General features: G+C 44.9%; 1 protein-coding gene across 3 annotated transcripts in view; it reads left to right on the top strand.

Annotated features, from left to right (window-relative positions):
* Positions 1-27,897, top strand: part of LOC135900157 (zinc finger protein 649-like) — a 65,081-nt gene that overhangs the window by 15,122 nt on the left and 22,062 nt on the right. For 2 of the 3 annotated variants that reach the window (XM_065429607.2, XM_070536872.1), the window contains exons 5-6: positions 8,095-8,430; positions 15,571-15,987. In XM_065429607.2, the coding sequence (XP_065285679.2) occupies positions 8,095-8,430; positions 15,571-15,987 (753 nt within the window). The remainder of the gene's footprint in view (positions 1-8,094; positions 8,431-15,570; positions 15,988-27,897) is intronic. The other variant, XM_065429605.2, reaches the window with a different exon arrangement.

Below are 27,897 nucleotides of genomic sequence, written 5' to 3'. Positions count from 1 at the left end.
TTTGCACCATCTTTCGCATAGGCTTATGCTTTTTACAGGACTGTACATTACTGGTTCTACGATATCTCAAGCGTTGGCACATCACATAATGTTGAAATGAATTCCAGGATTATTTTCTACCATGAAGCTAATTTGTTACGAGGTCATGTACAGCATTACGATTATGATGCAATACCGCTGCTGCATGCAGCAGTGGCGATTGCATTGGTCGTGGTGTGGTAACAGCGTAATAACCTTAAACTTAACATTTAGGTGCTCAAGGCACTGATTTTCCATTGACATGGATTGGTTTATTACCACTTAGTGTCTTTCATCCTAGGTATAGCAAAAGGATGGTCAGGTGAAAATGTAGTGGCACTTGCAAGAAATTGTCCTTGCCTGCAAATGCATCTTTGGAACTTGCTTTTTCAATCCAAGCCTCACTATAAGTGCATCAAGGATGAAAGAAAGAATGGTCTGAGCATTAACATTATTTTATGCACTTATTTCCTTCGTATTAGTGATATCTACAACGCACCATCTTTGCTCATAGGATATTTAAGATCCTTTCTGCTTTACTCAACACATTCTTTGTCCAACTGTTCATGATTAGTCATGTTAGTGAAATACCAGTGCCTGGTGCAGGAATTCTGCAAGGTGTGTGTTGACACAGTAATTTCATTTATAGTTGTTAGCATAATATTCAGTTCTCTTAGTGCTCATTTCCATGTATATTGTCAATTCTGAATACTTTATATTGCCTTGCTAGCAGCATGCCACCAAGAAGTATCTCGGACTAACCTAGCTGAGATTATGTGGAATTTCGCCAACTTTACTTGAGGTCCTTGTTTATGCTGCATAATTGATAAGTTTATGTCTCTAGACTCTTCATTGTTCAGTGTGCTTGTTCTAGCACTCGCCTTTGGGTTTTAGCGTAGTCGGTCAAGTTTTAGCATGTGGAGTTGGGTTTTGGCACTCTCAAGTTTTAGCAGTTGCTGACAATTTTTGACATGCTCCATCAATTTTCAGCGCTTGCTGTCAAATTTTAGCAGTTGCCATTGATTTTTCTACATTTGCCATCAAAATTAGCATTCTACTCTGAGCTACTACCAGTTTTCTTCAAGTTTTTGCACTGTTATCTTTTAGTGCTAGCTATCAAAATTTAGCACTTGTCAGTTTGGCATTCACCATCAAATTTAGCACTCTACATAAAATTTTAGCAGTTGTCTTCAAGTTTTGTCACTCCGAGCCAAATTTTAGCGCCTGCAATCGGTTTTTAACATTTACGGGCAAGGTCAGCAGCTGCCATGAATTTTACCACTTTGTGTGCCTAGCACTGCCACAACGATGACTGCTAAACTTGGCTTGCTTTTCCTTGCTGAAGCCAACTAATTTATCCCTCTCTACAGTACCTACTTTGTAAACCTAAAATTATTGTGTGTGGATTGTTTGTCCTGTGTGCTCTATTCAGTCATTTCATCTTTTTTTCTTTTCTGCTCTTCCGTTTGCGATTCTTTCTTGTGTTCCCTGTTTTCATATATCATAAAATTGCAAAGGAAAAATCTTGTGCTTAATAATTTGAAAATAGTCTAGATTTTTTTTTTAGTATACCTTGCTCAGCGGAAACTGTTTTCTCAAGTTTTCTGTACAATGAGAACATTTGGAAGCTGATCTTAGAAAGTCAAAATTAATCGATTTTGCTTTTGTGGAGCTATTAGCTGTGTTTATTTAGTATATTTATACCATTCGTCATTTTTAGTTCACACGCTCAAGTTGGTTGAATAGATGTTTATTAAATGTTCTTCTTTGTTGGGACAGAAGCACAATTTTCTTTAAATTGACCAAGTACCAATTTTTAAAGGCCTCCATTTTCTAGCACAGTAGAAACCATGTTATCCAAAGAACAACTTGAACTGCATCACTCTTGCCTCGATTATGGGTGCATAGTATACAACTCAGCTCGTTCGTCCTACGTGAAGCAATTACTAGATCCAGTACATAACTCAGGTCTGCACCTTGCAAGTGGGGCATACAGGACATCACCCATAAACAGTCTATATGTCGAATGTAACGAACCAGCCCTCGCAGATAGAAGAGCCATGCTCACATGTGCATATGTCCTAAGAACCCGTTCACTACCAAAACATCTCTGCTACTCCATAGTTACGAAGTGCCCGTCTAAACAGCTTTTTTTAACAACAAACCGAATACGACGAGACCCCTTATTCTCTGATTTGAAGAAATTTGCCAGGAATTAGGTATTCTAGACACACTGCCTGATGTTGCCCAGAGACCCGAACCACTGCCACCTTGGCACACCTTTCCCAGTGCAGATGACTACACACTGACACAATTTCATAAAAAGCAAACTCCACGTGAACATATAATACAAGAATTTTCGGCGCTAGACGAAAAGTACAAAGAATACACAGCATTTTATACTGACGGTTCTAAAACATCACTCTACGTCGGAAGTGCTGTAGTGCAAGATAAATGGGAAAAGGTAGTCAGGTTGCCTCAGTGCGCATCAATTTTCTCAGCTGAATGTTATGCCATTTCGGTGGCTGTATCAAAAATAGTCGAGATGAACATTCAAAACAGCGTTATCTACACGGACTCGCTGAGTGCAATCACAGCAGTGAAAGCCAGAAACGTAAGGGAACCTTTAACAGGAAATATAATCCATGACATAATAACTGCTCAAACTCAAGGGCACAAAATTAAGCTCTGTTGGATACCAAGCCATCATGGAATTAGAGGCAACGAGAGAGCTGACGCGTGCGCTGCTCAAGCCTGCCATAAGGATGTCAGTACTGTAAATATACCCTATGCAGATTGCTTGAAGTTAGTAAGAAATAAGCTTAAAGAAAAATGGCAGTGTACATGGAATAGCGAAGAAAATAACAAACTACATTTAGTAAAACCTATTCTGGGAGAATGGAGCTCATGCAGGCATCAGGAACGTCTTATAGAAGTAATTTTATTACTTGTATAAATACACACACACACGTAACACATAACTTTCTGCTGACAAAACAAGACAAACCCTTATGCGAAAAATGTGGAGATGAACTCACTGTAAATCACATTTTATTCTCATGCACACAACTCGAACGGCTAAGGAAAAAATATTTTACTGTATTTTACAATGAACGCATTCCCTTCCATCCCAGTCTACTTTTAGGAGATAACCAACCTGTAGGAACTTCATCTGTTTTTAGTTTTTTGAAAGATGCAGCGCTCTTAAACGAAATATAATACATCACAGAACTGCTAATTCTAAATATTCTTACCCAGTTTTTTCATGCATCTTATGATGCACCTCACCCACTTTCTCAGTTCTGAGAAGAAGGCTGAGGTCTCCATTTGATTTATTGGGCTCCTCAGAGTCCTTGTCCGGACAAGGACCTTCGCTAAGGATACCCAATTTGAAATAAATTATACCATGTGTTTGGCGCATGATAGCCTGAGTTGCTTATGCGCCATAAAACCCAATACAATACAATAATTATCTTGCAAACCATGTACAAAATACTACCCTTATTTCTTCCTTCTCCCTCTCTCTTATTTATCTTTGCAAACATTTTCAGTTTATTCGTATGTGTATAGCTGCCGGCAGCACCGGCAAATGAGCACAGTGGTGGTACCACCGTGCAAAAAAAACAAATTCTGGAAGTGGGCGTGATTTTACAGCAAGAAATTATGTATTTATTGAGGACTATGTTGTGACCTTGACAACAATATTTGTTATGTAGTGGGCTGCTACTGCGATTGCTACAACAACAGACATTTCTCTTGTTAAACTGTGCTCTGGCCCCCACCCGCACTTTCTTTTCTTGGGTCTAGAAAGAGGCCAATGCCTTCAGGACACCAACAAATGTTTTTTAATAGACCCTGCAACAGCCTTAACAAAAGTTGTGGAATGCATCTAGTATAGAATCATACCTCCTCCAAAATCTTATTCGAACCAAAAGTTTTTAATGTAGCTTGTATTGTCAAAGTTGTCCGCAATTGAGTGCTGCTGCTACCGCAGCCTCACAGCCTCTCCCATCTTTCCATCATTCCAACTGCACTCAAATTTGTGTGCCATGACATATACATGGAACAATTCCAGCCGCACTCTGTCCATTGTTGCATTGTGCTTTTGTATTGGCCTGATCCAGAAATTGTGTGGCATGGCCTTTCATCATGTTGGCCATCTCCGAGGCCATATTATTGGCTCATTGGTATCGTTCCCTGCCACCAATTGGTGCCACCAGCCCATTACTGATGACACATCTTTTTGCTCCTACTTTTTCCGGGGGCACTGCTAGGAGAAGGGCATGTCTAGGAGAAGTCTGCCAAAGAGCCTTTGTGTTTAGTGTTCTGCAAGACTAAGGGAGAAAAGTGGAGGGTTCTTTTCAAAAGCTGAAGGATAGGGCAGGCAGCCTTTCAGGTATAATTTGGGCTTGTAGCTGCTCTATAGGAATATTACGGAGCTCAAGTGTTGATGATAGCATTGCCTTGATGGATGTGCAAGTTCGTCATGTTCATTTAAGTGATACTGGGCTTTTAAAGAGAACCTAATGGTGAGTAGATAACATGATTCCCAGTGAGTACAGAGAGCAACAGAGAAAGGGAGCATTGAGGGAGTAGACAGCTGCAAGTGAATATCAGGGAATGGTTACTAGGCGATGGAAATGGTAGAGCAGACAGTAATGCATTATGTTTTCTTTCTGTATTCGAATGAAACACCATTTTTCAGCACTTACTATTTGTAGACCACAAAAACTCGGTTAGAAGGGCCATGACATTGTATTTTCATTGTGAAAATATTTGCATCACCATGCTCTTGCGATATGATAACTCTGTCATATTTGAGTCACTAATCGCCAACTAAATGTTCTTCAAATGTAATTTTTTTCACTTGCTAGTGGACGCCCTAATAGTCTGGCAGCTCTCGTGAGTTCACAGCCACTGTGTACAGAGTAAAAGAAGAAAGAATGGTTGATGCAGTGCATGCCCATCTTTTGGCGACAGTCATTGTGGTGCTTGTGACCACTGCAGGAGGTGTTCTCACCACACACAGCTGACATCACAGCTTTGACATGACATGAAAGCTTGACATGACAGCTTGCATGAATCGTTTGTGATACGACAATATTTACTCGCTTAATTCTTGTACTCACATAATGCTTGTACCCCCTACATTGGCCATAAAACAAATGTTGTTTTTTTTTTTCATGAGCAATCATTGCACCCTCAAAAATTGCTGCAGTGACTGGTGTCTGCTTGTTCCAGCTGGTGATAACAATAGCACGTGGCAGCCGATGTGTGGACTAGCAATCCAATCCAACTTAAGCCACTAGTGGCAAGGTTTCTGCAATTTTGTAAGTTTCTGAGTTTCACATGGATAGCTAATGCCAGCATCATTTGTCTTCGTGTCACTTCGCCATAGGGCCATATGGAAGCTAAGTGGCTGGTTTCAAGATGAAGGCAGACATCAGTGTTGGCAGTGGCAACACAGCCACCTATACAGAAGCAATACGTAACATTAATGTTGACATTGACCTTGAATAGGTCGGCCCAGAATAACATTATTTACTGATTTAGCAACTCCAGGTTCAGCTGCTGCCTGCAAATAAGTGGCCTTTGCAAGCCCTGCTAGTGTAGAACTTGCGTTCTTAATACAGAGGTGAATGTTGCCAGATGGTAATATTTTGTTTGAACTTACAGTGGCTGGCATAGGAACCGCAATTTAAAGTCATCACAGGTCTCATTTTCCTCTTTAACACCTTGAGCCTTTCCTCTTAAAAATTTCTTCGTTTGATTAATGCACCCCCAACTTCGGATCAATTCTCCGCTAAAGGAAGTGCTAGCATTATGTGAGTAGATATGGCACCTCCGGTTTTCATAATGTAGCAGGGCACTCTTAGTACTAACAAGAGCGTCTCGTTAAGTTGTTGGCACACCCTACAAAACGAAGCTGCACTGGTTCTTGCACTGATCTTGAAGTGGTCGTATCAAAAAGCAATAAAGTATGAAATATTTGCTGCGCATTCAAGGAATTCCAGCACCTTACTTTCATACAGGGTTGGCAACTGTCTAGCTTAGCACATAACGCTAAATAAAACTACTACTTTCAGTATTTCTTTAGAGGTCACTTGGCAACATTGTCGGTGTAGTGTAATGATTACCTTGCGACTGCCTCTCAATAGGCAGTTTTAATTTATTATTAGCATAATATTGGGGTTAAGGGAAATGCCATTACTGTTTCCCAAATGCGGATTGCGAGTTTTAGCATAATGTGCTAGTGTAGTTTACGTGCAGGGTGCTATTCGATTACACTTTGAATTTCACATACATAGTGCACCTAAGTGACTCTATCGATTCACCAAGCTTTGTGCGTGTGTCCAAAGAGTGTGACAAGCAACACAATGACACCAGGAGCACGTTGTACAGTGTATTTTCCATGTCTGCCGATCTGTTGCCAAATTGGTACAAGCAGTACAAGCTGTCAACCGTGGCCTCCAAGGTCTCCCAAACTCGGAGGCCGTACGCCAAGGTGCCTATCTCCCGACTTTTCCGATAAATGATGCTACTATTCAGGCAGTTTCTCTCGTTAGGCCTTGACGCGTTCGAAACAAGAAGCGATCTCCAAGGCTCTGCAAGGTTATCCATAATACTCTGTCGTCTGAGACTCTTAGACTAAGCGAAAGCCATTTACAGAGTCATTTGCGACAAACGAAGTGAATTCCACAAAAGTAAAGCCAAGTGGGTGGCAGGAACCACTGCCATGTTTTATGTAAACTATGCAAAGATGGTAACATTAAATCTGAGAAGTAGCGTGTGTACACTAAACGCTGCGAGTCATTTAACATTCAGCACATGTGAATTTCACACCCACTATTATACTAAACACACCAAACTAAACCTTTCTAATGACTCCGTTAGGTGTGGACTGGCGTTATCTATACATAGTGTGATGAGCATTAAATACGACTGTGCCTCCTTGAGTCGTCCCTGTAAGTGCTGCAAAGGTAGTTTAATATTGCACCAGCAGCTCATTGTGACCTGTTAGCATTGCATTGGAAACACTCGGAGAGATGCAATTTGTGATGTCACACACTGAGTGTTGTCGTGACAGTCCTGGTAGGACGATATGGCAGGTTGTGATCTGAGTCACTCGATTTGTGGTTAACTAAAGTGCGTAGAGTTGCGAAACATTTCAGGCCCCTATGCGTTTCACTCTCGTGTCAAGCTCCAATATGTCTGTCTACTGTGTCATGGCTCCTCTATGAGTGCAAAGATGTAATTGGTAGTGAAAGTTTCTTCCATTGATATAAATGCATTTGAGGTCAACTAAGGCATGCACATTAATGTGTGAGGTCACCTGGTCCGACATAGGGTGTCTCTCCTTGTTCAGTTTCTTTCTCTACTGTCTTGGGCAGTTTTAAAATGCTACAGCTCATTTATGGTACATCATGCTTGTTTTCATAAATGTTAGACATATCCATCTGCTCCATAATCTCTCTAGACATTCTTTTTTTATTATTATTGTTTGTTGCTTATCTGTTTGCATACTTGTGGCCACTGTGTTACCATAAATCAAGTTAAGTGGAGGGTGGGGGGGGGGAGAATGTTATACCATCCACAAATGCAAGTTAAGAAAAAGTAAACTACTGTGTTATACCAGTAGATAAATTGTGATGGGTGAGTTAAGATCCGTGTACGAGTGTGATATCTAAGTAGTGTAGAAGCTGAGACAAACACATTATTGTTAATTTAGTTGTTTTTTCTTCCTTCTAATGATAGACATTGGTGCCACGACATATTTGGGCACACACATACAAACACTGTTCAACTCCAACACGCATGCCAAAAAACTAACGCAATTGTTGAAAAAACTACCTGTAGCATGAATGGAGTGAAAATGCACAACATTCTTGTGTGCTCTTTAGCAATGCTTCAGTGTGAGTGGTACTATTGTGCTCAGTATGAGCTACAATGTGAAAGCGCGTGACAAGGCAGTTGTGCATTAGGTGTTGTATGGCGTAGTGCCAGGGGAGAGATCCACATATGGGTGAATTCATGGAGAGCCTGACATAGTCCTTCTGTGTGGCTGGTGACTTCTAGGAAGGGGAAAATGAAGACTCTGCTCAAGTCAACGGTGGCTCCCCTGAGAAGGAAAATGAAGCAGAAGGGGGCGAGGACGGCCCAGTGAAGAACATCCAAGCAGTAACAGACGTCATCAAGGCTGCCAAAGCTGAACAGCGTCTGCAGCAGCTGAAGCGTCGAAGGCGGGGGTCGCCTCCGGACGACACCATTGAGAAGGACCTGGACTGCCCTGTCTGCGGCAAGCAATTCACCAAAAAGTACTACTTGCAGCGCCACCTCCAAATGACCGTCTGCTCGGGCAAGCCCCCTCCCTCTCATCCCTGCGAAGTGTGTGGAAAGGTCTACTCCCGCAAGGTGAGTAGGGCGTGGCACAGCTGACTGCATGCACTGTTGTTTTGGCCACTGCAGAAATGTGGTTCCACTGGTCAATGCAGGTTTCCTAAGAGGGGGTTGTGACATTGTGGGAGTGTCGGGATGTGGATACTTTGGCTCGTCTTTGATTGACAAGTGCCTTGTTCTGGAACATGGGTCCTGTTAGGTGTAAATACAGCTTTCTTAAAGTCATGTCTTAGTGGCAAGTCTTCATTCTCTCGTGGTACACGTTGCAATAATGTTTGCTCACATATGACGTAGAAATTAATGAACACGGAAACATTTCACTGCAACCGGGTGCACGGTGATCGCAGGACTTACCCTTTTTCCGGACTTGGCAACCTGTCGGTGAAGCTGCACATACAACATAACTCTGGAGCCGGTGCTTGTGTTTTAGTTATGAATGCTTACACACACTTATGCAGCAAAGAAACCACTGCACTGACCATCGTAAGCTCGGAGAGCGAGCCATTGAGACGGATCACCAGGCGGCATATCTCTGGGGCGTCCTGGCACCCCAAAAAACAAGCCAATCCAAAGCCCTTTACATCCTAGCATTCCCATGCATGCACAGCACCGAAGTGGTACTTTTAGGTAGTTTTTGTAAAGAACACCAAAAACCTAGCCTAATGGCATAGCATTACAAGTTGCTTTGAGGAGTTCCTTTTATGTTGATGCATGTTGATGCTTGTTAGACGCGATGAACGAAGCTTGATTGCAGATGCGCTTTACATCAGACCAGCTGCGGTGCCTCACTGGCCAGGTTGTGGGTGCGGTCAATCAATCAATCAATCAATAGAAGTTTATTCAAAATAGGAAAGTACACAGGAAATGTTGTACAGGACATCTGGATCCCTAGCTCAAGGCTAGTTGGGATCCATGCTAGTTATTAATTCACAATCTCGCTGCTGCAATGGCATTTTGATGGGGGCAGGATACAAACTAATGTGTACTCATATTTAGGTGCACGTTAAAGAGCCTCAGGTGGTCAAAATTCTTGTACTCATATCAATGCGACGATTTGCCGACTGAGCTTATGACTAGCAATAACATTTTCTTTTTAGATAAAGGGAGAGCCACTGCTAGACCAAAATTTGTTTTGACTATACTGAGATCGGTTCAGTATTCACGCTGATGCATAGTTAAAATATTTGAAAGTAGTATTTTGTTTAATTTATTTTCTGCTGTGTTAATGTCCTGCAAAATTTATTGCAAGCATTTTTGTTTTAAGTGCTTTTAGATCGTGCTCTTGCTCTATGTTCTTAAATTGGGTAGCATGCCCACTTGCTTGGTAGTCGCACTGCCGTTTATTTTGTATTGTTAAATTCATCTGGAGTCCTTTCACTGTGGCATCTCTCACAAGTCACTCAGTCCCTTTCAATTGCTTTTGATTTTCGGTGTCGCTCTTGTCAAGTGCTTTGACAGGGCAGGCAACTAGCACATTGTGTCGTAACAAGTGGCCGTCAATATAGTTACATAACTTATTTAATATGCATTGCAGGATCCTGGAAGGGACAATGAGTAAACAAGCTGTTAAAGCAAATGCAAGCATAAAAGTGCAACTTGTGGTAGTAGGAAAAGAAAAACATATGTTTATGAGCAAAAGTAATTGTACAGGTCAAACTAACTTTACGACATAAAAAAGCATAGTTTGACATAATAGTTGTGCGGAAACCCACAAGGGGGAGAGAAGTAATTAAGGGAAAATGAGACATCCACCCAGTCATAGTAGTTGTTACAATGGAAACCCATAGGGGTTCCTCGAAAGAAAAGCCTCGCGATTGAAGAAAAATTCGTCCTGGTCCGGGACTCAAACCCACGACCACGGCCTTTCTGGGGCAGCTGCTCTATCATCTGAGCAAGCGGCTAGCAGATGGCAGGGCGAAGTTGAATTTGTCAACAAATCAAAGCAAATGCAAGAGGTTGACGTAATAGTTCTGTGGAAACCCACAAGGTGGAGAGAAGTAATTAATTAAGGGAAAGTGAAACATCCACCCAGTCGTAGCAATTGCTACAAAGGAAACCCATACAGGTTCCTCGAAAGAAAAGCCTCAAAGCTGAAGAAAAATTTGTCCTGGTTCAGGACTTGAACCCGGAACCACTGCCTTTCCGGGGCAAATTTTTCTTCACAGCACTTTATTCTCAAAGGTGCAGTGGTGGCGTAGAGGTAGAACACCCGCCTCGCGTGCAAGAGATCCGTGGTTCAAATCCCGGTGATGGCAATTTTCCACCGGATTTTTTTTAAAGAAAAAAAGAAAGAAATCTGGTGTTGATAAAATTGCATAAACAGGCCTGGAGTGTGGCCTGATCCCGGTGACCAGAACCTGTAACGCACTCCCTCACCAGAGCAGGATTGGCCGCCCTGGTGCAATACTTGGCCACAACCTCCTATATGAACACAACAATCAAACCCCGGCCCTCAGTCCGCAGCAGCTGCGAAGCAACTGTCCACGGCGGCGGTCAGACCTGCGACGCAGCAGAGGGTGCCAAGAATCACTGGCTCCGGACAGGCCGCCATTGGAATATGAACCTGGCAACATTTAACGCTAGAACGTTATCTAGTGAGGCGAGTCTAGCAGTCCTATTGGAGGAATTAGAGGGCAGTAAATGGGATATAATAGGGCTCAGCAAAGTTAGGAGGCCGAAAGAAGCATATACAGTGCTAAAAAGCAGGCATGTCCTGTGCTACCGGGGCTTAGCGGAGAGAAGAGAACTAGGAGTCAGATTCCTGATTAATAAGAATATAGCTGGTAACATACAGGGATTCTATAGCATTAACGAGAGGGTGGCAGGTCTTGTTGTGAAACCTAATAAGAGGTACAAAATGAAGGTTGTACAGGTCTTCGCCCCTACATCCAGTCATGATGACCAGGAAGTCAAAAGCTTCTATGAAGACGTGGAATCGGCGATGGGTAGAGTGAAAACTAAATACACTATACTAATGGGCGACTTCAATGCCAAGGTAGGCAAGAAGCAGGCGGGAGACAGGGCAGGGGGGAATATGGCATAGGCACTAGGAATAGCAGGGGAGAGTTATTAGTAGAATTTGCAGAACAAAATAATATGCGGATAATGAATACCTTCTTCCGCAAGCGGGATAGCCGAAAGTGGACGTGGAGGAGCCCGAACGGCGAGACTAGAAATGAAATAGACTTCATACTCTGCGCTAACCCTGGCATCATACAAGATGTGGACGTGCTCGGCAAGGTGCGCTGCAGTGACCACAGGATGGTAAGAACTCGAATTAGCCTAGACCTGAGGAGGGAACGGAAGAAACTGGTACATAAGAAGCCGATCAATGAGTTAGCGGTAAGAGGGAAAATGCAAATACCAACTACGGCCAAACTGAAGTTCTTCTGAAGGAGGTAAGAGGGAAAATAGAGCAATTCCAGATCAAGCTACAGAACAGGTATTAGACTTTAGCTCAGGAAGAGGATCTTAGTGTTGAAGCAATGAATGACAATCTTGTTGGCATCATTAAGGAGTGTGCAATAAAAGTCGATGGTAACGCCGTTAGACAGGATACCAGTAAGCTATCACAGGAGACGAAAGATCTGATCAAGAAACGCCATTGTATGAAAGCCTCTAACCCTACAGCTAGAATAGAACTGGCAGAACTTTCGAAGTTAATCAACAAGCGTAAGACAGCTGACATAAGAAAGTATAATATGGATAGAATTGAACATGCTCTCAGGAACGGAGGAAGCCTAAAAACAGTGAAGAAGAAACTAGGAATTGGCAAGAATCAGATGTATGCGATAAGAGACAAAGCCGGCAATATCATTACTAATATGGATGAGATAGTTCAAGTGGCTGAGGAGTTCTATAGAGATTTATACAGTACCAGTGGCACCCACGATGATAATGGAACAGAAAATAGTCTAGAGGCATTCGAAATCCCACAGGTAACGCCGGAAGAAGTAAAGAAAGCCTTGGGAGATATGCAAAGGGGGAAGGCAGCTGGGGAGGATCAGGTAACGGCAGATTTGTTGAAGGATGGTGGGCAGATTGTTCTAGAGAAACTCGCCACCCTGTATACGCAATGCTTTATGACCTCGAGCGTACCGAAATCTTGGAAGAACGCTAATATAATCCTAATCCATAAGAAAGGGGACGCCAAAGACTTCAAAAATAATAGACCGATCAGCTTACTGTCCGTTGCCTACAAACTATTTACTAAGGTAATCGCAAATAGAATCAGGAACACCTTAGACTTCTGCCAAGCAAAGGACCAGGCAGGATTTCGTAAAGGCTACTCAACCATAGACCATATTCACACTATCAATCAGGTGATAGAGAAATGTGCGGAATATAACCAACCCTTGTATATAGCTTTCATTGATTACGAGAAAGCGTTCGATTCTGTCGAAACCTCAGCAGTCATGGAGGCATTACGGAATCAGGGTGTAGACGAGCCGTATGTAAACATACTGAAAGATATCTATAGTGGCTCCACAGCCACCGTAGTCCTCCATAAAGAAAGCAACTAAATCCCAATAAAGAAAGGCGTCAGGCAGGGAGATACGATCTCTCCGATGCTATTCGCAGCGTGTTTACAGGAGGTATTCAGAGACCTTGATTGGGAAGAATTGGGGATAAAGGTTAATGGAGAATACCTTAGTAACTTGCGATTTGCTGATGATATTCCCTTGCTTAGTAACTCAGGGGACCAACTGCAATGCATGCTCACTGACCTGGAGAGGCAAAGCAGAAGGGTGGGTCTAAAAATTAATCTGCGGAAAACTAAAGTAATGTTTAACAGTCTCGGAAGAGAACAGCAATTTACAATACGTAAATTACATCTACTAAGGGCAGGTAGTGAGGGAATACATCTACTTAGGGCAGGTAGTGACGGCAGATCCGGATCATGAGACGGAAATAATCAGAAGAATAAGAATGGGCTAGGGTGCGTTTGGCAGGCATTCTCAGATCATGAACAGCAGGTTGCCATTATCCCTCAAGAGAAAAGTGTATAATAGCTGTGTCTTACCAGCACTCACCTACGGGGCAGAAACCTGGAGGCTTACGAAAAGGGTTCAACTCAAATTGAGGACGACGCAACGAGCTATGGAAAGAAGAATGATATGTGTAACGTTAAGGGATAAGAAGAGAGCAGATTGGATGAGGGAACAAACGCGAGTTAATGACATCTTAGTAGAAATCAAGAAAAAGAAATGGGCATGGGCAGGACTTGTAATGAGGAGGGAAGGTAACCGATGGTCATTAAGGGTTACGGACTGGATTCCAAGGGAAGGGAAGCGTAGCCGGGGGCAGCAGAAAATTAGGTGGGCGGATGAGATTAAGAAGTTTGCAGGGACGGCATGACCACAATTAGTACATGACCGGGGTTGTTGGAGAAGTATGGGAGAGGCCTTTGCCCTGCAGTGGGCGTAACCAGGTTGATGATGATGATGATGACTTTATTCTCAACCCTACATCCTCGCTGTTAACACACCTTCGCTCGTTGCCACACGCACCTGCCTTACGCCCTCTCCCCTTTAGAAGCACCCCACCTATATATACTGTGACGAGGAAAGCATATGTCGGCTTGAAGAAGACAAGTCCCCTTGTCCAAACGTTTCCTCCTGCTTTCACCTTGTTCTCATTTTGCTCATCATTATGCAATGTAAGGCAAACAAGCGGGAAAGAAAAAATATGCTCAAACAATTCATCACAAAATGCTACAGAATCGAATACATATATATGTTAGCGGCAAGGCTGCTCTCTAAGTGCATGACATGGGCAATGCAAATGGGCTGAATGACTGACTGAACTTTGACTGAATGTGCATGACAGCACACTGAAAAGCCAGGTTCTACCATAGTGAAAATGCGGCTGGAAATGTGCAATCAAAGCTACTCGTCAATACCTTAGAATGTGTGGAGAGTTAGTCAGGCACATTCTTTTTTGTCCAGCTGTCTGACTTGCAGTGATAACAACCCCTAATATTTCTGGTCTGTTCAGGAACAACACCATGCCCAGTTTTCAAACTCGATTGTTAGCCAGGCTTTGTGCGAGTTCCTCCCATCTTTCATCTTGACATTATGTGATGCCTCTCTTAATGAACTTAGTTGTCTGGCATCTAACTCGAGCATTCTTTGCTTTTAATGCTAAATTAGCTGCTGGTATGTTGATTAATGGTCATTGTGAGAAAGCAGTGCGCATAGAGAAATAGCAAGGCTGCGTTTCTTCTTTGTCTTGTCTTCGCACAGTGATAGCAGTTAAGCACGTTTCACATGGTGCAGTTTTGCTTGTTGTTTTGCACGTGCAACATTGCTGTTGTGTCACTCTGTGCATGCGACTTTTCAATGTTTCGAAGTGTTGAACTCTGCTGTTTAAATCACTTGTGTGCCGTGAATGGGGAACCAGCAAGAACACAGCTTGTCACACAAATCGTGAGGTTTTGCGGGAACTGTTCTTAATTAGTTCTGCCTTGCTTTCAATCAATGTGTACTTATTAATCATCAGCCTATTTTTACATCCACTCCAGGATGAAGGCCTCTCCTAATGATTTCCAATTACCCCTGTCTCGCTCCAGCGGATTCAGAGTCATGCCAGCAAATTTCTTAGTTTTATCACACCACCTGATTCTCTGCCACCCTTGGCTGTACTTACTTTCCTTTCCTTGGCACCCATTCTGTAGCTCTAACAGACTACCGGTTATCTGTCCTACTTATTACATCACTTGCCCACATCCATTTTCTTCTTTTAATGTTAGCTAGAGTATCGTCTGCCCGTGTTCGCTCTCTAATCTACATTGCTACCGGTCTCTTAACATTATGCCTAACATTCTTTGTGCCATTGCTCTTTGTGTGGTCTTAACTTCTCAAGCTTTTTGTTAAACTCCAACTTTCTACCCCATGTCTTGGTACTAGTAGAATGCAATGTTTGCACACTTTTCTTCTCAAGGATAGTGGTATTTAATAAGGCTACAATAATAACATAGTGCACTGAATAAACCACACAGTGACTCTTCCAAAATGTCATAACTGTAGTTGGGGCAGTTAGTGCATGCGAAGCTCAAAGGTAAGTCTGCACATGCCGTTGATGGGGCTCTGAAACCGCTGTGCAAGAAAATTGCTGAGCTCGAAACAGGCTTGAAACATGTATGCCTTCTCCCAGGACAACCTTCGGGAGCATCTGCGGGCACATGCCGGTGAGGTGACACGGCGGAAGAAGTACAAGTGCGACCACTGTGGCAAGACCTTCCACGGCATCTCGCTGCTCAAGATCCACATCCGCGTGCACACCGGCGAGCGGCCGTTCCCCTGCGACTTCTGCAACAAGGGTTTCCCGTCGGTCACGGCGCTCAACAAGCACCGACGTATCCACACGGGAGAGAAGCCGTACGCCTGCGCCGAGTGCGGCATGCGATTTTCACTCAAGGGGACGCTCAACCGCCACACGCGCATCCACACGGGAATCCGACCGCACAAGTGTCCGTACTGCGGCAAGGAGTTCATCCAGGGTGGCGGACTCAAGGCGCACCTGTTCCATCACACGGGCATGAACGGTTTCAAGTGCACCGTCTGTGACAAGGTGAGCAGCTTTGCCAGTGTGCGTGTTGTTTCACCTTTTGCCAGTGAGTGCATTGGTCGGTGTCTCGTGTACCATAGTCGGTGACAAGTCGTAAGTGAAGTGGCGAGTGCCCTACTGTTCCATGGTCCCCATATCCTATGGGAACGTGCACAGTGCGTTTGATGGATATGTATACCCAGTTAAAGAGAGTTGTGAGTTTTTGAAAAGACAGGCTGCCTTGTCTCTGTCGCCCCATGAAACTATTAGAGTAAATTGGAGTGCTAGCCTGTTGCGCAAGAGTAGGGCCTTTCGGACTGCACGGACGCCAGATCGTATTGTGCCAAGACTGATAGCAGGATGACAGCGATAACAGCAGAGTTCAACTCGGTGATAAAAACAGTTATCAAGGCAAAGACTGACTTTCACAACCTCGTGTTAAGGAATTTCGCTTACTTAATATAAATGCACGTAGTGTTGTAAATAAATCGGAGGCTTTGGAGGCTATCTTGTTGATTCACAATCCACACGCCGTAGTTATAACCGAGGCTTGGCTGAGAGATGATATTGATGATGAAACTGTTTTCCCCCGCTCTTATCAAGTTTTTCGCCATGATAGAGCAACACGTGGAGGGGGATTGCGGTCCTGGTGAATCAAAACACAGAGGCACACATGTTACAGCAAATAGCTAACCATGAAAGTGTGACTTTAAAACTGTCGTACGGGGGTAGATCGTTTGTGCTTTTTGCTGTATACAGACCACCTGATTCACCACCTCAATATTTATGTGATCTGGCCGATCACATGTCTAAATTTCACCGTGATAAAATATACCTTGTCGGTGATTTTAATCTCCCAAATATTGACTGGAATAGTCCCTTCCCTAGTACAAACAATGACATAAATGCTTCATACATGTGTGATATTATGCTGATTCATAATTTGCAACAAGGAGTTAAGCACCCAACGCGCATACACGGTGAAGCTGCATCTATTCTCGACCTCGTCTTTCTCAGCCAAGAAACAGAACGTTTTACTGTTTCAGTTGAAACTGGGTTATCTGATCACTGCATGGTGGTTTTTACTTGTCCCATTCAACAAAATGTCGACAGTGAACCAGCAAAAATTATTTCCACGAAAAACTTCTCCAGAGCTAATGATGAAAGTGTGTTAGACTACTTCAGCTTACACCTTGACATGTTTCGAGGAACTAATGTTGATGAACTCTGGAATAAATTTAAAGAAATCTGTACGTACTGCATTGATAACTACATTCCTAATAGAACAAAGAAAACGTGTAAAAAAACTCCTTGGATCACGCGAGAAATAATACATTTGAAAAGAAAAATCAAACGACTGAAGCGTGGGGGTGCCTGTCGAAATATAGTTAAAATACATCAGGCTAACTTCACAAGCGCTTTGCGCCAGGCTAAACAAAATTACTTTCAGTATACCCTGCCAAATTTTCTTCGTGACTCACCACATAAGTTCTGGAAATTTTTATCGATAAAGAAAAAAACAAATACGCGCATTTCATGTCAAGGTGTGCAGCTTGCTGATAAATCGCAAATCTCTGAGGCATTCAATAAGTATTTTCAGAGTGTGTTTTCCCATCATGGTTTATTTGTTCAACCCAGTACCATGTCTCCCAACTCGACCCCCGGCATTGTTTCTTCATCTGGCGTATTCTCCATGCTACTCAACCTCAAAACTAAAGCGTCCGCTGGACCTGACGGGATACCAAACATTTTTTTGCGCCGTTGTGCAGAAGCCATCACAGAGTTCCTGGTTGTTATTTTCCGCAAATCATTTGAAACAGGAAGCATTCCTTTCGACTGGAAGCGCGGATTGTGCCCGTGCTGAAAAAGGGTGATCCTGCCTTGATTGCTAATTATCGTCCCATATCAATAACTTCCACATGTTGCAAACTTGCTGAGCATATCATAGCTAACTACATAACTACATTTCTAAACGATAACAAGGTACTTACCCCCCATCAGCACGGGTTTCGAAAAGGCTTTTCCACTGTCACTCAGCTAACGTCTGTCATTCATACTTTTGCAAGTGTACTAAATAGCGCTGGTCAAATGGATGTTATTTTTTTAGACTTCAGCAAAGCCTTTGATGTTATTTCTCATGCCAAACTAATTTACAAACTTGAACTTATTGGTCTTCCTAATTTCATAATTCGTTGGATTTCCTCATACCTTTCTCACCGCACACAATTTGTTTGTATTGATGATTGCTATTCAAACCACCTGCCGGTCACTTCAGGCGTCCCACAGGGAAGCGTCCTCGGACCTCTCCTCTTTTTGATATATATCAATGACATTACTAACGTTATAACTACCCCTGTTCAAATTAGATTATTTGCAGATGACTGCGTTTTATTTCACCAAATTACTTGCCAAGATGATCAAGTTTTACTAAACTCCAATCTTCAGAACGTACATACATGGTGTAATAAATGGGACATGAAGCTAAATTTAGAGAAAACAGTATACATGACGATAACTAACAAAAAGGCTTCCTTCTCATTTCCTTACAATATTTCATCTCACCTTCTGACCGAAGTCAGCGAGTACAAGTATCTAGGAGTTACAATAACGAAAAACCTTAGCTGGAATAAACATGTATCAAACGTATGCTCCTCAGCCTTTTGTAAACTCTGCTTTCTTAGACATAAACTAAAACTTGCCCCACCTGAACTTAAAAAATTAACCTACTTTTCAATAATAAGGCCATCACTAGAATATGCGTGCACCGTCTGGGATCCCTACACTAAACGTAACATCGAGGCCCTTGAAATGATTCAACACAAAGCCGTCCGTTTTATTTTTTCAAAGTATCGTGTAACTGACTCACCAACGACCCTCATGCGAACTCACGGTATTGAAACATTACAGCTGCGCCGGAAAATTCAAAGACTGAAACTACTTTTCTTACTAAAAAACCATAAACTGTCTATGAATGCAGACCCCTTCCTTAAACCTAACACTACGCGCCAAACACGAAATCATCATGCACAATCATTAACCCCTTACAGTGCTAGGATTAACGCCTTTAAATACTAATTTTTTCCACACACCATTGAGGAGTGGAACAGGTGTCCGCCAGATCTTTTAACCAGAGCTGATTCTTTTGACTCAATGTTTTCTTCACAGCATTTAATTTGAGAGCCATTTATTTCTACGTTTACTTTTTGTATTTTGCATCTAAGCCTTGTATTTATTGCTGTATTTTGTGTTACAACTTGTATTTAACATTTTTCAATTTTGCTAATCCTGTTCTTTTTGCATATATTATGTATTCGCCCCTCCTGCTTGGGCCTACCGTAGGCCTGCAGTATGTTCTAAATAAAAAATAAAAATAAATAGCGGCTTCCCTCCGGTCAAAGCACAGCGTTGTGTGCATTCTAGGACAATCTGTTCCCTGGTGCCCTATTGGCAACCACTACATTTGTGAACATATAGATAAAACTGCTTTGCTTTCTGTTTTGTACTTTTTTCAAGGTGTGTTAGTAGTCCACTGTTGAAAAGGAACACATCAGTGCAGAGTGCGTGCGAATTTTTCTGTGGTAAGTTCACCTGTAGCAAGCCACTTGTGTTGAGTGGTTGCTGGCACCTTCCTATGCCGCAGTGCATAGACATGTGGTGGCTTCGGCTGAGCCACCCTGGCACTGTGGCAGTGCAGCAGAATTTACATCGAACACCGCCCGAGTTTCGCGTTTTACTACCTGCCAGGCGAATGTATGAGCCACCAAATGCGAGTTTGCGACTGTAGCACCCTCTGCGAAAGACATGCGGAATTCGAAACTCGGTAGACGACAGCTTAGCTGAGGCCATATGGAATTGCACTTGCCCTGATTCTCAGCAACGTAAACAAGGTCAAGTTGTTTATTGATGAAAAATGTTTAGAATGTGTAATGACGAATGATTCTTAAGGTACTGCAATATTTCAGGCTGCAGACTGCGTTGGCAGCACATTGCATGTACTCCGACTAAGCCAAAACTGCCTTCAAGACTGAAAAGAAACGATTGAAATACAAAAGTTGCAGTATCAAACGCAGAACCTAATAGTCCAGCTTCATGCCTCCTCAACTACCATATTTACTCGCATAATGATCACACTCGCGTAATGATCGCACCCCAAACTTGTCACAGAGATATGTCGTGTGCCAAGTCTAGCTAATGATGATCGCGCTTACCCTCTGTCGAATGCCACACGAACGACTCTTGAAGACATACCAAGCGATCTGCTCGCACCAAACATTCTTAAGCAGATGCTCCATTTCATTCCTTTCATCACTTTACGCACTTCCATGAAGAAAAACCTACAACCAAATTTACCTTGGCTTTATTATTTGTAGGCTTCCTAATGGTTCTGGTCAACAACAACAACAAAAAAGGCCTTTCGATTCTTCTCGTCTGCACTTGTGGGCACGCAACAAATCGCGAGCGACAACGATAGTGGCCATGTTTACGCTGATACGTTAGCAGTGTACTCTATTCATACGCCGATGCTTGTAACACAGCTACAATATTCACCCACCCTTAACAGAAACGTGCCATATTAGGATAGTAGTGAAGACAAACGGCCACAGTTTCCACAGCATGCCTGCCATGTGTTTCTATGCCGACCTCTGTTTCTGTCTCCTAAAAGTAGACATGGCTACATTACTGCTGCAAACTTGCCAATATTTACGATGATATTCATTACTAATACAGAAGAAATTGTTTCAGTATGCGTTATGTACTCAGGAGAAGAAAAAAATCGCATTCGTCGCGTTCGACTTGCTCCGCCGGCCGCCATTTTTGTTTTGGTGTCCCACACTGTTCAGCAGCAGCCGCTTGCTTGATGACCGGTTGTGATCTCACAGCAAATGTGGCATTAAAAAAATTGTGTTTTTCTTTTCGCGGGCAATTTAACCCGTGTAATGATCGCACCCCTGAATTTGCGTCAATTTTTTTTTACAGGAAAGTGAGATCATTATGCGAGTAAATACCATATTTAGGATGCCGAAACCTTGGCGACCTTTGACATTTGCTCTCGTCAGTGCTCTAGGGTAGCGGCGATAATCAATTTCGTCGTCTTCGTTGACCAGTGAGCTACTGGATTCTAGCAGCAAAAGCGCTTTTGTGCAGGACACACAGCGACATGGCTTCCATCTTAGCCGTCTGCTACGAAATGGAGCCTGAACTGAACGACCCCCCTCTTCGCCATCTGCAGGCGTGCTCTGCACGACAGGATCATATCGCGCTTCACCGCCGATCTCTGCGATGTGGTGCGAATGCGTGTTGTGCTCGCCCCAGCCGAATGTGCTCCACCAAAATAGGCGTGGCACCCAGACGAACATGCAGCACCACATGAGTGCACTGATAACATCACGAGTGTCGTCAACCGAAGGTACCAATAGCTTCAGCCAATACCCGCAGCTAGTGAGTTGCTTATTACAGCGTTCTCTCCAAAAGTGTAGCACATTGCACGTGCACCAGAGGATCCTGTCTCTGTCTCGTTCTCAGTCCTACATGTTGCTACAGAACAGCACTTGCAATGCCGAAGAGGCGAGCAGTGAGAAGACGACAACGATTAGAGGACAGCGCGGGCTGTTGCCTTTTGGCCAAGTGTGGCGTATTCCCTTGTAAATATACTTGTATATAGCTTTTTGTCTGCGTCTTCCTACGTAACATATCTGGTGGAGGTGCTGGGTCGCAGTACTGGCACAACACTAGCACGGCACCGACCCTGTAATCGCTTACGCCATCAGGCTCCTCTCACTCTCGGAGCGCAACTACTCACTGAGCGTGAGTGTCTGGCCCTAGTTTGGGCGGTTGCAAAGTTCCGCCCATACTTAGTATGTGGCCGACCCTTTTCATTTGTCACAGACCATCACATGCTTTGCTGGTTATGCTCACTGAAAGATCCTACAGGAAGACTTGGTCGCTGGGCCTTACGCCTCCAAGAATATTCGTATACTGTCACCTACAAATCTGGCCGACTACACCAGGACGCTCACTGCCTGTCTCGCTACCTGGTAGACAAGCCTGACGACTCCGACAGTAGTACCGCCAACAGCATTTTCTCTGTGCCTGCCTTTGCAAAAATCGCCGATGAGCAGTACCGAGACTCGTCGAGCGTCTGTGCTCTGCACCCACCGACACGTTCTTTCGCCGATATTGACACAATGATGTGGGGTTCCCTCACCACGAAACGGCACGCGCATAGGTTGGCGCCATGAAAGACGATAAAGCGCGTGAGCTGCACATTCTTCTTCTGGCCCGCCATTAAAGAGAAGTGTCTGTTTTGTAAGACTCCGTCTTATATCTACGTTACATTTTTCTGGTTGAGGTGCTGGGTACATGCTACCACTCCCAGATCGAACACCGCCTACAAGCCCAGTACGAAGTCCGGTCGAGCTGACTCCAGTTCATATACGGATCAGCCGTCGACTTCAAGGACTGCCGCCTGAGCATGAGCCTCAGCCCAATCAAGTAAGAAGGATGAATACATCGGTTCCACCTTCTTCCTCCACCGCGCTGACCGAGGGCGTTCTCAACCATCCACGAATCCCCACGTCCTTCCAAGGGGACATCTTCGAGGACGTAGAGGACTGGCTTGATCACTTTGAGCGTGTCGCAGAATTCAACGGCTGGACTCCAGAGCGCAAGCTACGCAACGCCTACTTTGCCCTCAAGGACTATGCGCGGACCGGGTTTGAGAACCGTGAGGCGGCCCTATCGACATGGGACGAATTTTGACGGCAGCTAATCAGCACGCCAGCCTTGATCGCAAGGAGCGAGCTGAATCTGCAATTCAGGCGAGAGTACACCGGCCAAACGAAAGCGTCGAAATGTTTGTCGAAGATATGTGCCGACTTTTGCGACGCGCAGATCCATCCATGCTGGAAGAAAAGAAGCTCAGGAACTTGATGCGCGGCGTCAAGCAAGAGTTATTCGCTCGCCTAATAATCAACCCACCAAAGACTATTGCACAGTTTCTCGCGGAAGTCATATCAATGGAAAAGGCACTGCAGCAGCGAACAAGGCAGTACAACCGCGATGTGTCCAGCCTATCGCATGACACTCTCGCTGTGCCCTTGGACAATACAGACGCCTTGCGGGAGCTCATTAGGCTTGTTGTGTGAGAAGAGCTTCAAAAGCTTCAGGTGGCTCCGGTATCGGTACCGCGACTCGCTCTGGCTGAGGTCATCCGGGAGGAAATCAGGCAGGCAGTCCAAGTCCCAGAGCAACGCGAGACACCACAGCAGGAGGTATGGCAGCCACAGCCTCGCATGTCGTATGCGGGAGCTGCACGAAGTTCGTTGTCCCCGACTTTTTACAATGTGCGCGACGTCCTGGACTTTCATGGTGTGGCCGCCGTTGAACAAGCAACTGGCGACTTCAGGCCTCGCCGCACGCCACTCATGGCTGAAACACGACCACCCCGTAAGAGTGACGTATGGCGCACTGCAGACCGGAGGCCCTTGTGTTTCCATTGCAGTGAAGCCAATCACCTCTACAAGGTGTGTCCTTACCGTCGAGCTGGCCTCCGTGGGTTTTCACTGACTTCGCCATGCCCGCGCAATGGTGAACGCCCCCTGGAAATTGAAGCCTACATCGCGGACACCAGAATCTCGTTCGCCCCACGATTCCGTGTCCCTCGGTCACCGTCACCCGCCCGAAACAGGTCTCCAGCCCCGCTTTCACGCCGAGTGCAACAAGGTGTCGCTCACCAAGCCCTGCCTCCTGGGAAAACCGAGTTCAGCGACCTGCGGAGCTGAGGTTGCTGACGTTGCGAACGCTGAAGATCCTCCACTACGACTGCGATATGATGTAATTGAGACACAGAAAAAACAGTGTAGTTCGGTGTCAGTATCTTGCGACGTACCGGTTACCATAGATGACCACAAAGTCACGGTGTTAATCGACATGGGTGCGGACACGTCTGTTATGAGCCAAAATCTTGCGCATATACTGAACAAAATTTCGACGCAATGGACCGAAACTCAGACTCGTACTGCAGGAGGGCACCTCATAACTCCAATGGGCCGGTGCCCGGCACGAGTCAACATTCGGGGCTTCACGTACATCGGCGACTTCGTCATTCTTCCTGAATGTTCAAAGGACCTTATACTCGACATGGATTTCATTCAGGTGAACGGTGCCATCATCGACTTGCAAGAGTCTAGAGTCAGCTTCGCTACTACACAAGCCATAGCAAACAGCAATGACGACCGTGACATCGCGCTTCGCGTAGCTGACGATCACGTCACGTTGCCACCCAAGAGCAGCGCGCTTACCCTTGTACGATGCGACATGGAGGACGACGCCGAAGGAATTGCTGAGGCGAACATCCACCTGCTTCTTGAGCGCCACATCAGCATAGCCAGAGGGCTTTTTCAGGTGTGCAACAAATGTTCAGTCGTCTTGCTAATAGATTTTAGCAACGAATATCGGCACGTACCGCGAGGAACGACAATCGCATTTCTTTGCAAAATCATTGACGTTACTGACATTGCCACATTAGAAATCGCATCGTCTCAGTGATCTGAGTTACCCAGCACCTCCACCAAATAATAGATTGAAGTCTTACAAAACAGACGCTTCTCTTTAATAGCGGGCCAGAAGAAGAATGTGCAGCGCACGCGCGCCGTCTCACGTGCGGGAGCCCCACATCATTGTGTCAATACAGTCGCCGACCGTTTATTCGGACCTCACGGGGACTGCGAATATGTCCGAATAAACAGGTGTCCGAAAAAGCAGATTAAGAAAAAAAAATGAAAGCCTTTATTTCCACGCACTTATTCGGGCTCGGCAGTAGGCTTGAAGAAATCGTGAATGCGCCGTTGCACGCCGTTCCGTTTAAGCGCAATCAGATAAGCCTGATCTCGGAGAGGGTCGTACGATCACTCTAGGTGGCTGAAAGCACAGTCACTGCTTGTACACGCTCCGCATGCGACGGCAGCGTAGCACATGGTGCGTTCATCTTCCGACTCAAGTCATCGTCCAGCGGTGCAGCAGAAATCTGACGAATGATCTCGCCGTCGTCGAGTTCTGCGCACGTCAGTACAGCAGTGTCGGCACCTGTGAAACTGTCAAATGAAGCGGTGTCCGGAGTCGCAATGCAACCACTGCGCATGTCTCGGCAGAACATTTTCCGCGTCAGTAGGGAGCACATCGGAAGGCGACAAATCTTAGGCCTCCCGGCACCCGCTTGCCGGCATTCCCCAGCGCAGTCTGTGCGCGCACTGTCGGCACCATTAGACACTTGACGGGATGTTTCCGTATGCCGCGTTGGATCACCGAAACCTCGACACAGCACACAAAGCAAACACCACCGTGCCGACACCAGTCGCACAAATGAAAAACGCGGCATGCTCGCAGCGTCGTGCACGAAGAAACAAATCAGCTGCTGGATTGTCTTGACATGGCTTACTAAGCTAAAACCGGAACTGCTGTAGAGCCACTCTATTGAACCAGTACAAACCACGACCTACTGGAACTCCAGACCTGCACAGATATCCGGCTTCTATGGGAGCAGCTTGCGCCCACTTTCGTTCAACCGACGGCCGTAGGTGGCGCTTTTATAACCTGTTCGTCTGCTACGCGGTGGGCGACTGTGCGGCGTTGTAATTAGTACGGCAGCTGTTGTGTTGTGACGAACTGCTTGTCTAGTTGATGATTTTTGCTAACACAGTGACAGTGATGTCACAAGCCTTTGATCGGTCACTTGGCTCCAAAAGTTGACTGCCCGAACCTAAAAAATGTCGGAGCGTGTAGTCCGCTGCTCTATAAAATAGCGTTAAATAGCCGCTCCTATTGCCTTTTTCAAGCAGATTATTATAAATCACATTGTGTATAGAGTTCGCAAAGTACACAACAGTTTTATTCTGCACGTTGTAAAATTCGCCTCTGCGCTCTTTAGAAACTTGAAACCACCGTAATGTTCGACGACAGAACGATTATCACTCATTTTAACTCTTAAAAGTTGTCCCTGAATGCGTCGTGAGTTCAAAAAGTGAATTACACACACAGCTTCACTGCGTGCGTATCTTAAGCACCACCGTTATGCTGCCGCCGTACCACGCAGAAAAGCTAGCTTTACAGTTTGAAAAGAGTCCCGTGAGACGATTTAAGGCTTGCAGTGCAGCACGTTTTATAGCACTGGGATCGCTTAATTTTTTGTAAGCTTTCTACTGAGCTAGGCAACCAACGACAATAAAAACAAGGTATGCTCACCTTTCCTTGAAACAGAATCGATCAACCTATTGCATATATCGGGCGGAGGACTTATACTCGTGAATACTTTTACTATATACTTTTACCAGGTCATCTGCCTTTCACTACGGCACACAGCAGTAAATTCTCATGCCATCTACGACACTAGGCTATCTGTAAACAATTAAAAAAAAAACTAGATTACCCTATGAATCTTTTTAAGACAATTTTTCCAGTCTCTTATGGAGGCTATGAAAGGGAAATTTATGCCGTCGACCTAGCATTGCAGCTGCCACCTGTGCTCGTTGTTTACATTTCTTGCACCGCGCCTCCTCTTGTAGTTTCACTATTCAAACGCAAAGCATTCGCAAATATGTTTTCTTTTGTATATTTGTGAATTTATTCATTTACCGCCAATACAAGAGCTTTGTGCCTGCCGAAATGGCAAGACAAGCGCTGAACAGATCGCAGAAGTCGACGACAGCGAACAGGTTATAACTAGCGCCACTCCGCTCGTACGTTCTTTCCCTAGCGGCGAAAGGGGCGAACTAGACTAGGCGTGCTGGAGGAGGGAGATCTGTGCATGTCTGGAGTTCAGTGGGTCGTGGTACAAACGATGATGATGAGCGGGGATTTCCAGTAGCGCCACTTCGTGGGGCAGCAAGGAGGCTCCGTTCAAAACAAAAATGGCGTTCAGCAAGTCGAACCATGCGCCGGTCAGAGTCGGTGCATGGTGCTCTCGATTGAGTTGGCTCAAGGAGTGTCCGAAAAATCAGACGAGAGGTTGCAAGGTGTCCGAACTTTCGGCAGTTGTTATACATTATGGTCTATGGGGAGAATGGCGGTGCCGCGAAGCTGACCGAATAATCGGGCATGTCCGAATATTTGGAGTCCGGAAAATCGGTCGGCGACTGTATGTCCTCCAGGGCGGCATTCGGTACCGAAGAAACATCCTCCCTGACGGATCTGATCTTGTCGTGTCAAAACATCACGACAGACTGTGCTCTTTGAGGTGCATGACGCACGCACTGCAGGACCTCTTGGGGTAACCCGCACGTATGAGCGCGTCTCACTCGCTCTGTTCGACGCTATGTTGCTGCCTGTGATCCCTGCCAGCATCGGAAAACACCTCGGGTGCTACCTGCCGGTCATCTCCAGCCGATCACCACCCTTGTGGAACTGTTCTTTCGTGTTGGATTAGACTTCCTCGGTCCCTTTCCCACGTCATCTTCCGGGAACAAATGGGTAGCCGTCGCAACTGATTACGCCACCCAATACGCTATCACACGAGCTCTCCCTACCAGTTGCACCACTGACGTCGCCTACTTTCTCTTGCGTGACATTATCTTGCTTCATGGCGCCCCACGACAGCTGCTTACTGACCGTGGCCGTAACTTCCTCTCGAAAGTTATTGCCTACATTGTGCATTCCTGTTCCACTCAACACAAGCTGACTACCTCATACCATCCTCATACCAATGGCCTCACAGAGCGGTTAAACCGTACTCTTACCAATATGCTGTCCAAGTACATTTCCAAGGGCCACCACGACTGGGACATTGCCCTTCCGTACGTCACATTTACATATAATTCTTCCCGGCACGACACCGCCGTATTTTCTCCATTTTATCTACTGTACGGTTGCAAACTGACCTTGCCTCTAAACACGGCACTTTCTCCTGCTGCGATCTCAACAAGTGAGTATGCGCGAGACGCC

Source organism: Dermacentor albipictus, chromosome 4 (genome assembly GCF_038994185.2).
Source record: "Dermacentor albipictus isolate Rhodes 1998 colony chromosome 4, USDA_Dalb.pri_finalv2, whole genome shotgun sequence".
NCBI lineage: Eukaryota > Metazoa > Arthropoda > Arachnida > Ixodida > Ixodidae > Dermacentor > Dermacentor albipictus.
The sequence above is the reverse complement of the archived record's forward strand: the minus strand, read 5'-3'. Positions and strand labels throughout refer to the sequence as shown.